At 36.7% G+C, this 16,383-nt stretch overlaps 1 protein-coding gene across 19 annotated transcripts in view; it reads left to right on the forward strand.

Moving 5' to 3' along the window:
* The window catches only part of LOC114492776 (protein transport protein Sec31A), an 80,580-nt gene that overhangs the window by 16,408 nt on the left and 47,789 nt on the right, over positions 1 to 16,383 (forward strand). For all 19 annotated transcript variants that reach the window (XM_028507301.2, XM_036027318.1, XM_028507302.2 and 16 more), the window contains exons 5-10: positions 134 to 229; positions 1,610 to 1,750; positions 3,348 to 3,490; positions 9,848 to 9,947; positions 12,624 to 12,785; positions 12,984 to 13,136. In XM_028507301.2, the coding sequence (XP_028363102.1) occupies positions 134 to 229; positions 1,610 to 1,750; positions 3,348 to 3,490; positions 9,848 to 9,947; positions 12,624 to 12,785; positions 12,984 to 13,136 (795 nt within the window). The remainder of the gene's footprint in view (positions 1 to 133; positions 230 to 1,609; positions 1,751 to 3,347; positions 3,491 to 9,847; positions 9,948 to 12,623; positions 12,786 to 12,983; positions 13,137 to 16,383) is intronic.

Genomic DNA, 16,383 nt, shown 5'->3' on the forward strand with positions numbered 1-16,383 from the left:
CTTTCTGCTTCTTTATTTAAATAAAAAAATTTATGACCTAAAACTGACAGATCCTTCCAGGTATGAACTGAGTTAACCTGCGTTCTCTCAAATTTTTAAGTGCTATTTAGTTATTAATTGTTTCTTATTGCAGACTAATCTGGTGGCCTCTGGTGCTAATGAGTCTGAAATTTACATTTGGGATCTAAACAACTTTGCAACTCCAATGACACCAGGAGCCAAAACACAGGTATTACAGATTTTGATGTAATCAGAAGAGCCAAAATCAGTTCTTCTATCCTTAATGTATTTCAGGTTTTTTCCCACACTAAATATATTTGTTTAAAATCTGTGTTTAGATGTCATTGACTTTTCTTCAGGGCAGTGGAGTATTAATCAGTCTTTTTCAAAATACCAGTGAGTCTTTCAACAGCAAATATTTACTCAGTGCATCTGCTGGAGACTGTTCATTGTAGTAGACACACAATAGTGAATAAAATAGTTGTCTTTAATAATTGTTTTAGATACAGTATTTTAACACAATCCAACCTTAGAATAAAAAAATAGACTCTCAGGGGAACTTATTTTATTTTTTAAAAGATTTTATTTATTTATTTTTAGAGGGAAAGGGTAGAAGAGAGAAGCATCAGTGTGTGGTTGCCTCTCATGCACCCCGTACTGGGGACCTGGCTCACAACCCAGGCTTGTGCCCTGAGTGGGAATCAACTGGGGACCCTTTGGTTCATAGGCTGGCATTTGATCCACTGAGCCACATAGCCAGGGCAGGGAACTTATTTTTAAAAAAGCAACCCAGCCCTAGCTTGAAGTCCAGAAGATCCACAGGATTATTGAGTTCTGGACAATTTCAGGTTCCAGGTCAGTCACCTGTTTTATTCTGGTGTGATGGCTCCAAGGCATTATTCCCTATACTTAATAATTTTTAAAATATTTCACTTATTATTTATTTTTAGAGAGAGGGGAAGGGAAGGAGAAAGAGAGAGAAACACCATTCGGTTGGCTTCTGTACACACCCTGACTGGGGACTGAACTCTCAACCCAGGCATGTACCCCATCCAGGAACTGAACTGGCGACCTTTCGCTTTGAGGAATGACCTAGCCGCACCACTCAGGGCTGTACTATGTATTTTTGATAAGTTGAGAAACAGCAGTTCTTCTGCTGCCTCTTTGAGTTTCTTTGTGTTGTGTAGACTACTCAATTTGAGTAGCCATTACAATGATAATGGGACCTAACATTTGCCAGTCTGAGGTTGGCATGATGATAGTGTGTGGTTGACCATTATAATGATATTTTTCTAGTTGTCTAGGCTCTAACTTTTGCTCTGCCTAGTTGTTATATGGACCCACATCTGCTTTGTGGCCCCCCATGTACCTTGTGGCACTTGCAAAATAAAGAAACAGGGCTTTATTTATAACAGGAGCTTAATAAATCCCTAGTGGATGAGACAATATGAAACTGTTGTATATGTTGAGAATTTAGGAATGTAAAGCAGATTTGTGGAGTAGACAGATTAGATTTTTAAGTAATCTATTTTTTAAAAAGGAGGATCAGATGTTATGGTTAAATTTGATTATAATTGAGAAATGGTTTTTAATAGTTTATTCTTTATAGCCCCCAGAAGATATCAGCTGCATTGCATGGAACAGACAAGTCCAGCACATTTTAGCATCAGCCAGTCCCAGTGGCCGGGCCACTGTATGGGATCTTAGAAAAAATGAACCTATCATCAAAGTTAGTGACCATAATAACAGGGTAAGTGTATGATTGATTTGTGATGAATATTTTGTAGGTAATCCTATTCTTCTGTAGGTAATCCTATATCGTTTGTCAGAGCTGGCAACAAATCAAATTTCTGTAAAGTCAAAGCCTGTATTTTTGTGGACCAGTCATGTTGGAACCATAAGACTATTCCTTAGGGAAAATAAAGTTCTCAGTAAACCATGTTGGATATTATTAATGATGAAGAGAGAGAGATTGGGTCCTTAATCCATGATATTCTGCTTGTTCTGCTAGCTGTTCCAAAGCATTACAACAACTTTTTAAAAATATATTTTATTTATTTTTAGAGGGAGTGGAAGGGAGGTACAAAGAGAAGGAGAGAAACATTGACATGTGAGAGAAACATGTTGCCTCTTGCACATGCCCTGACTGGGGACCAGCCTGCAATGCAGGCATGTGCCCTGACCAGGGGTCAAACCAGTGACCTTTCACTTTTCAGGAAGACACCCAACTGAGCTACATCGGTCAGGGCTACAGCAACATTTAAATTCAGCTTTACTTTTCTCTAAAATGTGAAGATTTTCCCTGAAAGTAATTTTATAACTGAACTTGTAGTTTCTAAACTCCTGGCTTCATCCCATCTATTAGGTACTGCTAAAGTGAGCTAATGTTACTGCCTAGTCGATACTGCTTTATAACATATCAAATTTTTTGCTTTAAATTTCTTAATATTATGCCATCATGCCCTGTGAGATAATTATGATACCATTAGGGCCTTGTTTTGTTAGTTTGTTTTTAATTACATTGTATAGCTGGACATTTTCAAAAATAGGTTTGCTTAAATCAGAGAATACATACATGATTTTTCAACAACAAGAAACTAGAAGAATATTTCTCCAGGATGTTGTTTTTCAGTGAATCAGGAGTTTTAAAACAAGTTTAATGAAACAGAGTATACAGTAAACATTCTGGAATACTTAATAGGATCTGAACTTCCAAGTAATTCTCAATAATGTTAATTTATCCCCGTGTGAACATTTGATGGTTCTCGTTGCTTAGACATATTATCTTGATTGTTCTGGTAAAACAGAAAATGATGTGGATTTTTATTATTAAAATCTTTGTTATTTTTATTGTTTGGAAATGTTAAATTTTAAATTTAATATAAAACTTGCTTTTAGTTATAATTTTGGTGGGAAAACCTTTTTGATATAGAATAATTCTATCCCAGAATGGCTTTATGTGTCAAATAGCTGGATGAATTGAAAACATTTAAACTTTTTACTTTTAAGACTACTGTTTAACAAAATTTAATCCCTTATAGATTTTCTTAAATTGAATATTGGGGTGACATTGGTTAGTAATATTATATAGGTTTCAGGTATGCAATTCTATAATATATCATCCCATACATTTTATTTTGTGTTCACTACTGCAAGTGAAGTGTCCTTCCATTACCATATATTTCTCCTATACTCTCTTCAATTTCTCCCCAGATTTTTTTTTTAAATAGACTAAGCCTGAGCTGATGTTTTCTACTTTTTGTTTCAACAAAAGTATATTCTTTAAGTTCATTTTGGCTTTCATAAAATAATATGATTAATAAAATATGGTCCTTAACTATCTGCAGATGCATTGCTCTGGGTTGGCTTGGCATCCTGATGTTGCTACTCAAATGGTCCTCTCATCTGAAGATGATAGGTTACCAGTGGTCCAGGTGTGGGATCTTCGCTTTGCTTCTACTCCACTCCGTGTCCTGGAAAACCATGCCAGGTATCATGCTTCTCTTAAGGAACTTGTTTATTTTTAAAAATATTTACTTACTACTTTGAATTATCAGATAATTTTTATTAAGTTTTTATTTTGATTTAAAAGCAAACATTTTTGAGAAAGTAGGTAGTTTATTCTGCTTTTCAGTTTTAATGTGTGGATGCTCTAAAAAGACATGAGAATTTTCTCATGTTAATATTTTAGTAGCATTAAATGTAGTTAGTAATTTGACAGATTTCCTGCCATTGATATTCAGGTACCCAGGGAGTTTATACATATTTGTTTAATAAATTTTTAAAAATGTACTTACTATTTTTAGAGTGAGAAGAAGGGAGAAGGAGAAAGAGAGAAAGAAAAAATACATCAGTTTCCTGTTCCACTTAATTTATGCATTCATTGCATGATTCTTATATGTTTCCTGATTGGAGACTGAACCTACAGCCTTGGCATTCCGAGACAATGCTTTAACCAACTAAGCTATGCAGCCAGGGCATAAACTAAAGCTTTAAATCCATTTTTCCCTCTGGGTAGTAGATTTGCACACTAAAAAGTCTTAAAATTGTGACCTCTCCTTGAGTTTCTTATAAGGAAAAAAAGAGTCCAGTCAAAATGTAATCCCTATTCAGATGTTATACTTCAGTTAGCTTTTAGTAAAGAAGGGATGATTCTGAGAAATTTTGTTTGTTTTTAATCATATTTTATTGATTATGCTACTATAATTGTCCCAATTTTTTCACCCTTTCCCCCTCCACTGAATACCCCCTACTCTCTCAGGGATGCTTATAAGTTCTTTGGCTTCTAGATTTCCTATACCATACTTTACATCCCATGACTATCTGTAACTACCAATTTGTGCTTTTTAATCCTTTTACCTTTTCTTTTTTTTTTTAAAGATTTTATTTATTTATTTTTAGAGAGGGAGGGGGGGGGAGAGAGGGAGAGAGAGAGAGAGAGAGAGAGAGAGAGAGAGGGAGAGAGAGAGAGAGAGAAACATCAATGTGCGGTTGCTGGGGGTTATGGCCTGCAACCCAGGAATGTACCCTGGCTGGGAATCGAACCTGGGACACTTTGGTTCCCAGCCTGCGCTCAATCCACTGAGCTACGCCAGCCAGGGCTTCCTTTTACCTTTTCACCTCTCCCCCTAGCCGCCCCCCATCCTACCTGGCTGACACCAACTCATTCTCTGTATTTTTTATTCTGTTCTGTTTTGCTTGTTTGCTTAATTTTTTTCATTCTATTGTTGATACATAAGTATTTATGGCCATTTTGTTCATAGTTTTGATCTTTTTCTTAAATAAATCCCTTTAACATTTCATATAATAATGGTTTAGTGATGATGAACCAACTACTTTAGCTTTTTCTTGTGTGGGAAGCTCTTTATATGCCTTTTGATTTTAATTATAGCTTTACTGGATACAGAAATCTTGCTTGTAGGTCCTTGTTCTCCTGGCTTTGAATATTTCTTACCAATCCCTTCTAGCCTGCAAATTTTCTTTTGGGAAATCAGCTGACAGTCTTATGGGAACTCTCTTGCAAGCAACTACCTACCTTTTTCTTGCTGATTTTAAAGTTCTCTCTTTGTCTTTAACCTTTGGCATTTTGATTATGATGTGTCTTGGTGTGGTTCCTTTTGGATCAGTTTTGTTTGGGACCCTCTATGCTTCCTGGACTTGCATCTTTATTTCCTTCACCAAATTAGAGAAGTTTTTTTCATTATTTTTTCAAATAGATTTCTAATATCTTGCACTTTCTCTTCTCCTTCTGGCACCTTTATGATACGAATGTTGAAATGCTTCAAGTTGTCCCAGAGGCTGCTTACACTATCCTCATTTTACTGGATTCTTTTTTCTTCTTGTTGTTTTGATTTGTGGAGGGGGTTTTGTTGTTTTGTTTTTTTGTGTCCTTATGTTCCAAATCATTGATTTGATTCTCTGCTTCATCTACTCAACTGTTGTTTCCCTGTAAATTGTTCTTTATTTCTATTAGTGTATCATTTGTTTATGACTGGACCTTTTTTATGCTGTTGATCCTCACTAAGATCCCTGAGCATCCACATAACCAGTATTTTGAACTCTGTATCTGATAGATTGCTTATCTCCATTTTGTTTATTTCTTTTTCTGGAGTTTTGATCTGATCTTTCATTTGGGCCATGTTTCTTTGCCTCCTCATTTTGGCTGTCTCCCTGTGTTTGTTTCTGTGTATTAAGTAAAGCTGCTATGACTCCCTGTCTTGGTAGTGTGCCCTAATGTAGTAGGTGTCCTGTAGGGTTTAGTGGCACAGCCTCCCCTATCACTCAAGCTGGGTACTCAGTGTGTGTCATTTGTGTGGGCTGAGAACACCTTCCTTTTATAATTGAGCCCTGACTTCTGTTGGCCAGTCAGTGGAAGGGATTTAGCCTGGCCAGTCAGCTGCAAGGACTGGTTGTGACCACTGACCACCACCCTCTGCCCTCTGTGGAGAATCAGCTGTGCAGGGGCCCACTGTACAGAGCAGAGCTTACTTCAGCAGTGCTGTGGAACCCACTTGTGTTCTGTCTGGGGCCCCTATGAATAAGCTATAACATGGTTTGCAGCTGGGTGCTTCTTCTGCTGTGTTTAGAGGTTAGGGTGAGGCCAGTCTGTGAACCAGTGCCAACTGTTGCTAATGTTGGGCCTGGGACCACTTAGCAAGATTCGGGGGCTTGCTGAAGCCAGCCTCTGCTTGTTTGAGTGGATTCAGAAAGATCAGAATCATGTGTCAATACAAGTCATTCATATGGAAAAGCCACTGCTAGCCACTTGGGTGGGCCTGTAAGTTGGATAGGGTGTCAGGGAATCACTATGACTGGGCAAACAGTGTAAGATATGGTGCCCGCCATGTTCTGTGGCTCTTTTGGGGAAGGGCTTAGAAGAGCATCAGTGGGCCCTGGCTGGTGTGGCTCAGTGGATTGAGTATTGGCCTGTGAACCTAAGGGTGTCAGTTTGATTCCGAGTCAGGGCACATGCCAGGGTTGTGGGCCAGGTTCCCAGTAGGGGACACGGAGAGGCAACCACATATCAATGTTTCTCTCCTTCTCTTTCTCCCTTCGCCTCTCTAAAAATAAATAAAGTCTTAAAAAAGAAAACAGAAGAGGAGCAATGACTTCTGCCTTCCTTTCTGTCATGGAGAAAGCTGTCCTCCAAATCTAGCTCTGATGCCAGACACTTCCGTTCCTCTCTATATGCCACTGGTGCCTTTCAAGCTGCTGCCCTGGTGCTGGAGCTCAGTGGGAGTGAGTCTGAGTATGTCCATATGTGGGCCCTTTGAGAGGAACTGCCTAGGAATCCAGCACTTTCTTCTACTGACTTAACCTCCACTGGTTTTACAGCCAGAAGCCACAGGGACTTACTTTCCTGCCCCTGAAACCCATGGACTGGGTGGCCTGGTGTAGGGCTGGGGCCACTTGCTCCCAAGATATCCCTCCTGCTTTTTATCCACCACATGTGGGTATGGTATCAGCCATATCCACTGGTATCGGCCAGTTTTGAGTTTCCATGTCGCCACCCCTCCTACCAGTCTGATGGAGGTGGTTTCTTCTTTAATTCCATTATTTTCAGGACCTTTGTTCAATATGATTTCTGCTGGTTCTGAGTGATGGTTGTGCTATAGTTTAGTTGTAATTTTAATGTGGTTGTGTAAGGAGGTGAGCTGTGTTTACCTAGGCCACCTTCTTGGGTGAAATTGTAGCTCCCAGGTCTGGGAAGACAATGGCACCACCAGCTTCTATATCACTCATCTCACAGAACACGCACCACAAGCCCCAGGCCCTTCCAGAAACCTCTGACCCCATCTCCTGGAAGCTGTTGCAACTGATTCTGAGAAACATTTTTCTCACAACAGATAAGGTTTTTTAAAAAGTTCATTTAACACATTCTCATTGAACACATGTTCTGTACCAAATACTGCACAAGAATTCAGTAATATTGTAGGGGAAATTTATGCCCTCAGGGAGCTTACATTGTAGTGGGAGGATAACTAACACTTATATAACATGTAAAGTATGCAAGCACTTTAAATGTTAGCTTGATTAATCCTTATAAAAAACCTGTGATGTGCATTACTATTATCCCCTTTTACAGATTAGAAATTGAAGCTCAGCAAGATTAAATTTGGCCTGGGTTACATAGGTCAAGTACTGACTTCTAGTCCAAATATTGTAATCTCAAAGTCCATATACTATGAATTTTAGGAATGGTTGTAATTTAGCAAGACAGATACCCATACTGGGTATCAGGAGCAAATCAACGTTTCTTCTTCAATTTTCTTCCTCTAATATGTGTGAGAATTGGATTATATGATCTTTAGGGTTATTTTCAGATCTGTAATTCTGTGATTTAAAAAAAAATTTTAAACCTAAATATTTTTTAAAATGTGATACCAAATATATAGTTTTGTTTAAAAGACATTCTTGATGTGCTTTGAAATTGTTGAGATGTATGATTGGATTCTAAAGGGGGAGGCAGTTTAGAAAGTACATTATTGATGACATGGCAGAAATTTGAATATGGGTTATTTATTTAAAATAATTGCATCTAAATAATATTTTTTTTAATATGTAATTGTGTTTCAGTCATATAAGAGAATGTTCTTATCCCTGGAGATAAGTGTAGGGGTGACCTGTTATGGTATTGGCACTTAATTCTCAAATAGACACAGAGAAAAAGACATGAAGTAAACATGGCCACAATTATGAATCTAGGTGAGGATTATTAGGGTATACATCACATTGTGATCATAATTTTTAGAAAGATTTTAACTTTCTAAAAATAAACTCTTGGAAACAAAAGTCATAAAGTATTTGGGTCCTTTTCCTGTATCAGTTTCCTGATTCTGAGATGACTTAGATTGTAAGAAATATAAAATTAAAAACAACTTTTGGGGGAGCCCTGACTAGTATGGCTCAGTGGGTTGGGTATTGTCCTGCAAACCAGAAAATTTGCCAGTTCAGTTCTCTGTCAGGGCATATGCCTGGGTTGCTAGTCAGGTCCCTGGTTGGTGGACATACAGGGGGCCACTAATAGTTTTTCACTAATGTTTCTCGCCCTCTCTTTCTTCCCCCCTTCCCCTCTCTCTAAAAATAAATAAATACATACGTACGTACATACATGCATACATACATACATAAACTCTTGATAACTTTTTGGGGAAAGTAAAACATCTCTAATATACACGTTGAAAATGAGACTTAATCTTTTTTTTTTAACTATGCATTTTAGAATTACTGTGATGTTTTCAGGAGAAGTGAGGGACATTAATTTGTATGTGTGGGTTTTTTTGTTTGTTTTTTTTTTAAGAAATATGCACATAAGCCCTCACTGGGTAGTTCAGTTGGTTGGAGTGTGATCTCATACACCAAAGGTTATGGGTTAGATCCCTGGTTAGGGCACGTACAGGTTTTAGATTCAAGCCCTGGTTGGGGTGTGTACAGGAGGCAACTTAATTGATGTTTCTCTTTCTCTCTGTCTTACTCTCACTCTCTCTGTAAAAGCAATAAAAACATATTCTCGAGTGAGGATTTAAAAAATATATGCAAATATACTTCTTGTGTTTGTCTAGTCTAGTACTTTCTGCTATCATGTATTTAAATTTTAGTTTCTAGTATTTTCTTTATGTATGATAATGTTTACTTACCTGCTTTTATCTCTAAACAACAAAGGATTAATATAGAAAAGACAAGGTGTTAATAGCATTTTTGCGTGTGTGTGATGGTGAGATTTTTCTTTAACCTAATCTAAGTTTTCAGAACAGGTACCAAAAGTATTACTTTTGTTATACTTAGGATAAAAATCAAAAGCTATTAAAATGCAAAATCAGATCTTTGGCAAATTGTAAAGTTTTTCTTTTAATTAAAAAAATGTCATATACTAGAACTTCTCTGGTAACAAAAGCTAGAAAATGTAGACAAAAAGGAAAATGTGAAATAGTTACATTTCCTACCCATCAATAGGTAAAACATTTTGAACATATTTTTCTTTATATGTACGTAACTTCAATTACTATTGTAAATATTTAATGTAATTATGCATTTTATACAAATTAATGTGCAGAGTTAACCTTTTTTATTAATTATAACCAGCATTTAATAGTTATAAATATTTCTATGACAGAATTTTTAACTACACATTTTCTCATCAAAAGATGATCTGTAATTTTTTATTGCGTAATTCACATTGTTGGGCATTTGTTTTTATTTTTTGTTATTATACACTGCACGCTGTATTGAATTTTTGTATCTTTGTAATTTGTTAGTTGTGTATCTCTTTAAAGCTTAGACAAATAATTTGGAGATTTGGTTGTTTTCAAGGTTAAAACTTTCTTCATCTCTTTCTGTTTCGTGTAAGGGGGATTTTGGCAATTGCTTGGAGCATGGCAGATCCTGAATTGTTGCTGAGCTGTGGAAAAGATGCTAAGATTCTCTGCTCCAACCCAAACACAGGAGAGGTATGGAGAGGAAACATTTCTCAGATTTATAGCTATCATAATATTTTATTTCTGGCTGAATAAGAAACTTTTCATAAGGATCCTTTAACACACTATTACAATTCAGGACATGTGAAAGTAGATGGGCCCTGGCTGGTGTAGCTCAGTGGATTGAGCGTGGGATAAGAAACAAAGGGTTGCTGGTTCTATTCCCAGTCAGGGCACATGCCTGGGTTGCAGGCCAGGTCCCCAGTACAGGGCGTGTGAGTGGCAACCACACATTGATGTTTCTCTCCCTCTCTTTCTCCTTCCCTTTCCTTCTGTCTATAAATAAATAAATAAATAAATAAACAAAAAATAAATAAAATCTTTTAAAAAAAGAAAGTACATGGAGATATGTGTGAAAAGTTAATCTGGTAGAGATTTTTATCAGGAACATTTTCTAGGTTAAGTTGTTTTATCTGGGAAAATTAGTCATTAAAGTAGTGTACTTGAAACTAGTAATCACCTCTACCCCCCATTTCCAATAAAAAGTGTTTACCTAGACTCAGAAATAGTTGTTTTGATTTATTTAACATGTAGTTTCTGAGAATTGGTGCCTTCAGAATAAGAGTGTTCAAGGTTTGGGTCTTTTTCCTGCTTTATCATCTCTGAAGATCTTCTTTGACTTCTGGAAATCAGTAGAAATAGCTTTTTAATTTCTCTTATGAATTATTCAGCAAGGATATAATATTTTGTAATATTAATTTGTTAAATATTTTACCCAAAGAAATTTAGATGTAGGAATGCCCTGGCCAGGTAGCTCAGTTGGTTGATGCTTAGTCTCCATACATAAGAAGGTTGCAGGTTCATTTCCTGGTCAGGGAACATACCTGTCAGCGGGCATATGAGAGGCAACTGAGTGATATTTCTTTCTCTCTCTCTCTCTCCCGTCCTCACTCTCTCAAATCAATGAACATATTCTCGGGTGAGGATTAAAAAGAGAGAGAGAATGTAAAAACTGTCTCCTTAGAAAAAAGAAATTTAGATGTAGGAAATTTTACATATTTAAATGTAAGTGTTATATAAGTATAATTTTATTTGCTTTGGGTTATGTACTAAAATGTTCTTTTAATTATGATTTTATTATTCTTAATAGTTGAATGGTTTTCCTCTCTTTCAGTACTGGCCAAGACACTGCAGATTTTAATTATAGCTTCTAAACTTTTATTTTTTCTAAGTTAAGCTAGATTATTGCAAGTGCTTTGCTAGTTACCCTGATGGAATACTAGTAAAAATAAGAGTATCTTCAATAGGTTTTAATCTATAACATTAAAATAAAAACAAGTACTTCTGTTACTTGATTTGTGGCTTAAAGTTTTCAGATGAAGTGTTGCTTATGAGAATATAGAAACACTAAATTTAGGAGAGACAGGAGAAAAAATTAAAACAATAAGTTTTGCCTCATATGATTTGTAGACTAAATAATAGAAATCTTGCATCTTAAACTGTCTTCCCAGGTGAGTTCAAAATTCATGAAAATTACTGTTTTAATTTTATCAGTTATATAAATTGATGAAGTGAATTTTTGCATTTGATTAGTTTTATGTGCTTAGACTTTGAAGTGATAAACTTTTCATGCTTGCTGCAACTAAAAAAAGAAACAGTAAATGTTTTGTTCAAATGCCAGTTACAAATACACAAGTGATTCAAATATGAAGCTTTGACTCTTAGCAACAAATTTGAGCATCAAAGACAAACAGGCCAAATATCTTTTCATTTAATTGTTTTCTTATAAAATAAAACATTATTTTTAAATATTATATAAGCCAAAGTTAAGCTAATTTGACTTATTTTTCTTTTTAAAGATGCATACTGACCCTCTGTTTTTATTGTGGTAAAATACGCATGACACCATTTTAGCCATTTTTTAGTATGCAGTTCAGTAACCTTAGTATATCCACATTATTGTGCATCCATCACCACCATCCATCTTCAGAACTTTTTTATCTTCTATAATTGAATGTCTGTACCCATTGAACAGTTATTCCCCATTCTCTTTCTTAAAGCTGCAAAACCTGTGCTTTATGAGCATGTTGCTATCACACTTATTTTGAGTTAACAACAATTACTACATTGTAAAGATTTTATATCAGCCATTTCATATAGTTTTTCAATATTCTTTTCCTTATAAGAATTGTTTATGCCAAATTCTGTTTTGATTCTGCAGTAATAAGAATGATGTGTACCTGTTTTCTTGCTTTAATGAAAAGCCAAATTTCTCAGTGAATTCTTTCAAGATTGTTATTAAAATTTGGTCTTCAAGTAGTCTAAATATAATTGTTTGGGTCTTGGCAAGCAAAAACAGTTGGACAACACACCAGTGATCTTTTAGAGTTTAATAAGCTTACTCTGATAAAGTGTTCTGGTCTTTCACATGCATCTACTAATATTTCAATAAAAACAAAAATATCTGTTTTTTAAGTTGTGCTTATTCTAAATCTGGTTGAAATTTTCAGTAGCATTCCCTTTTATTATAACAGATCATCATAATGGACTTTCTTGGCCTTAGAGAAATTTTTATACTTGTTTTTCCTAGCTAAAGACACTGTCTAAAAGAGAATGTTTAATTAAGCTGTATTTGTTGATCATATTAATTCATGTGTTTTGGCTATAAAGTGATTATACTGTTTTCTGACTTTTTTTTTTTTTGTCTAGGTCTTATATGAACTTCCCACCAATACACAGTGGTGCTTTGATATTCAGTGGTGTCCCAGAAATCCTGCTGTCTTGTCAGCTGCTTCCTTTGATGGACGTATCAGTGTTTATTCTATCATGGGAGGGAATGCAGATGGTTTAAGGCAGAAACAAGTTCACAAGGTAATAGGAAATGTTGAGGTTTTTTATTATAGAAACTGAAAAAATCATTTTATTGTGTAATTATCTTGAAAATGATGTTATAGATCAACAAAACTGACTAATTGGATAATTGTGATGAAAAAAATTCTTGCATATGACTTAAAAACGTGTAATAGAGTCTTATATAAATTAGAAGTTCTCACATTATTGTTTTTTTAGCTTTCATCATCTTTTGGAAATCTTGACCCCTTTGGCACAGGACAGCCTCTTCCTCCATTACAAATTCCTCAGCAGGCTGCTCAGCATCATATAGTGTTGCCTCTGAAGAAGCCACCGAAGTGGATCCGAAGGCCTATTGGTGCTTCCTTTTCAGTAGGTGAATTTGTTATTATGGTCCACAATCACAAAAGCCTTACAGGATCACTCTCATGGAAGAAGATTGAGTTTGAGATGTGTCTGTAACTTTTTTCCCCCCAAACATTGATTTCTTTAGTTTTTAAAGATTAATTGATTGATTGATTTTTAGATAGAGGGGAAGGGAGGGAGGAAAGGAGGGAGGGAAACGTGAATGTATGGTTGCCTCTCATGTGCCCCCAACTGGGGACCTGGCCCACAACCTAGGCGTGTGCCCTGACTGGGAGTCAAACCTGCGAGCCTTCAGTTCGCAGGCTGGCACTCATCCACTGAGCCACACCAGCCAGGGCTGATTTCTTTATTTCAGGATTTTACCCAAACTGAGTAAGGTAATGATGTGTTCTTAGTAGAAGGACACTTAAGTTACACATCTTTTTTTTTAACATTGTTATTCTGTTCTAGTTGTCCCAGTTTTTTCCTCTTTGCCCTCTTCTGCCTAGTACCTTCCCTTCACAGTCATTCTCCACCCTGTTGTCCATGTCCATGGGTCATTTATTCATGGTCCTTGACTAGTCCCTTCCCCTTCTTTCCACCCTTATTGCCCTCCCCTCTCTCCTCTGTCAGTCTGTTCCTTGTTTCTGTGCCTCTGGTTCTATTTTGCTTGTTAGTTTATTTGATTGGTTAGGTTCCTTTTATAGGTGAGATCATATGGTCTTTCACAACCTGGTTTTTTGTCTTTCACAACCTGGCTTATTTCACTTAGCAAAATATTCTCTAGTTCTGTCTATGCTGTCCCGAAGGGTAGGAGTTCGTTCTTTCTTACCACTGCATAGTGTTCCATTGTGTAAATATACCACAGTTTTTGATCCACTCATTTACTGATGGGCACTTACACTGTTTCCAGCACTTGGCTGTTGTAAACAGTGCTACTATGAACATTGGGGTGCCTAAGTTCTTTTTAAATGGTGTTTCAGGATTCTTAGGGTATAACTCCAGCAGTGGAATTGCTGGGTCAAAAGGCAGTTACATTTTTAATCTATTTCTGAGGAAATTCCATACTGTTTTCCCCAGTGGTTGCTCCAGTCTGCATTCCCACCAACAGTGCACTAGGTTCCCTTTTCTCCACATCCTTCACAACACTTGTTTGTTGATTGGTTATGATGGCCATTCTGGCAGATGTGAGGTGATATCTCATTGTGGTTTTAATTTGCTTCTCTCTGATGGCTAGTGATGCTGAGTATCCTTTCATATGTCTCTGGGTGCTCTGTATGTCCTCCTTGGAGAAGTGTCTGTTCAAGTTCTTTGCCCATTTTTTAATGGGGTTGCTTGTCTTCCTGGTGTAGAATCCTGTGAGTTCTTTATATGTTTTGGAGATCAAACCCTTGTCCAAGGTATCATTGGCAAGTATGTTCTCCTATACAATTGGTTGTCTTTTCATTCTGATGATGGTTTCTTCAGCTGTACAGAAGCTTTTTGATTTGACGCAGTCCCATTTATTTATTTGTTCCTTTATTTTCCTTGCCTCAGGAGATACAGCGGCAAAAATATTGCTGCATGGGACATCTGAAATTTTGCTGCTTATGTTTTTTTCTAGGTTACAAGGGTGTCCAACATGTGGCCCAGGATGGCTATGAATGCGGCCCAACACTAAATCATAAATTTACTTAAAACCTCTTTTTTAAAATTTTTTTAAATTTTATTTTAATCATTGTTGAAGTACAGTTTTCTCCCATTTACTCCCATTCCAGCCCACCCACCCAACCCTCCCTACTTCCCTCCCATTACCTCCCACCCCTGGTTTTTGTCCATGTGTCCTTTAAATTTGTTCCTGTAAACCCTACCCATTCCCCCCTGAAATACCCTCTTCTCTCCCCTCTGGTCACTGTCAGTCTGTCCCCTATTTCAGTGTCTTTGGTTATATTTTGCTTGTTTCTTTGTTTTGTTGTTTAGGTTCCTGTTAAAGGTGATATCATGTGGTATTTGTTTTTCACTGCCTGGCTTGTTTCGCTTAGCATAATGCTTTCCAGCTCCATCCATGCTGTTGCAAAGGGTAGGAGCTCCTTCTTTCTTTCTGCTGCATAGAATTCCATTGTGTAAATGTACCATAGTTTTTTGATCCATTCATTTACTGATGGGCATCTAGGTTGCTTCCAGCACCTAGCTATTGTAAATTGTGCTGCTATGAACATCGGGGTGCAAAGAAAACCTCTTTTTTTGCTCATCAGTTTTAATTAGTGTTTGTGTATTTTATGTGTAGCCCAAAGACACCAATAGGTTGGACACCCTGCTAGGACATTTATGGTATCACAATTCATAATTAAGTCTTTTATCCATTTTGAGTTTATTGTGACTTTTTCTTCATTTAAAATGTCTTCTCAGGAAAAGTGGTACCTTCCCCCTTTTTTTTCTTTTTTAAAGGTAAAATATATGGGAGACCACCCCAAAACCTGGGATTTACTTATAAAAGATTGTGTATTCTTACATGTTTAAACTTCAGTCACCTTCAAAGTACCCTCCATTTGGTTACACATATTGAGACCTTTTTTTCACTGCTCAAAACAGGTTCTGAACTTGTCAGTTTTGGTGCCTTTTAGTGCCTCTGCTGTTTTTTTTGTTTGTTTTGTTTTGTGTGGGGTTTTTTTGTTTTGTTTTGTTTTGTTTGTTTGGGTTTTTTTGCTTGGCTTCTTCCATATTGGCAAATCGTTTCCTTTTGAGGACTTTTTTTCATGTGGGGAAACAAAAAAGTCACTCAGGCGAGATCGGGTTAATAGAGTGGGTAGGGCACAAGGGTGATGCCATTTTGGATCAATAACTGTTGAACACTGAGCACAATATGGGCAGGTGAACTCATAAATCACCCATCATGAAGTGGGCAGACATGTTGAAAGAGTCTTCATAAAAAAACCTCACTGAAGCTGATTGCAGCCTCTCACAAGACCAGCTGGTACACTGATACAGATGAGTTCCTAGAACACTTACCTAGCGGAGGAAGCCTGTACTACAGGAAAATAATTCTGTTTTTGGGGGGATCCCCTCTTCATACATAACAAAAAATTCACTATTTTTGACCATTTTAAAATATACATTTCATTGGCAAAAGTACATTCACATTGTTGTACAACCTTCATACCATCCATCTCTCCCCATCACCTTCTTAAACTTATCTTCCTTCTCTCTCTCTCTCTCCTTCCTTCATTCCTTTTCTTCTTTGAGGAGATTATGTCCTTTTTTCTCTTCTTCTCTTCCTTCTAGCTTTTTTTTTTAC

The sequence above is a fragment of the Phyllostomus discolor genome, chromosome 1 (assembly GCF_004126475.2).
Source record: "Phyllostomus discolor isolate MPI-MPIP mPhyDis1 chromosome 1, mPhyDis1.pri.v3, whole genome shotgun sequence".
Lineage (NCBI taxonomy): Eukaryota > Metazoa > Chordata > Mammalia > Chiroptera > Phyllostomidae > Phyllostomus > Phyllostomus discolor.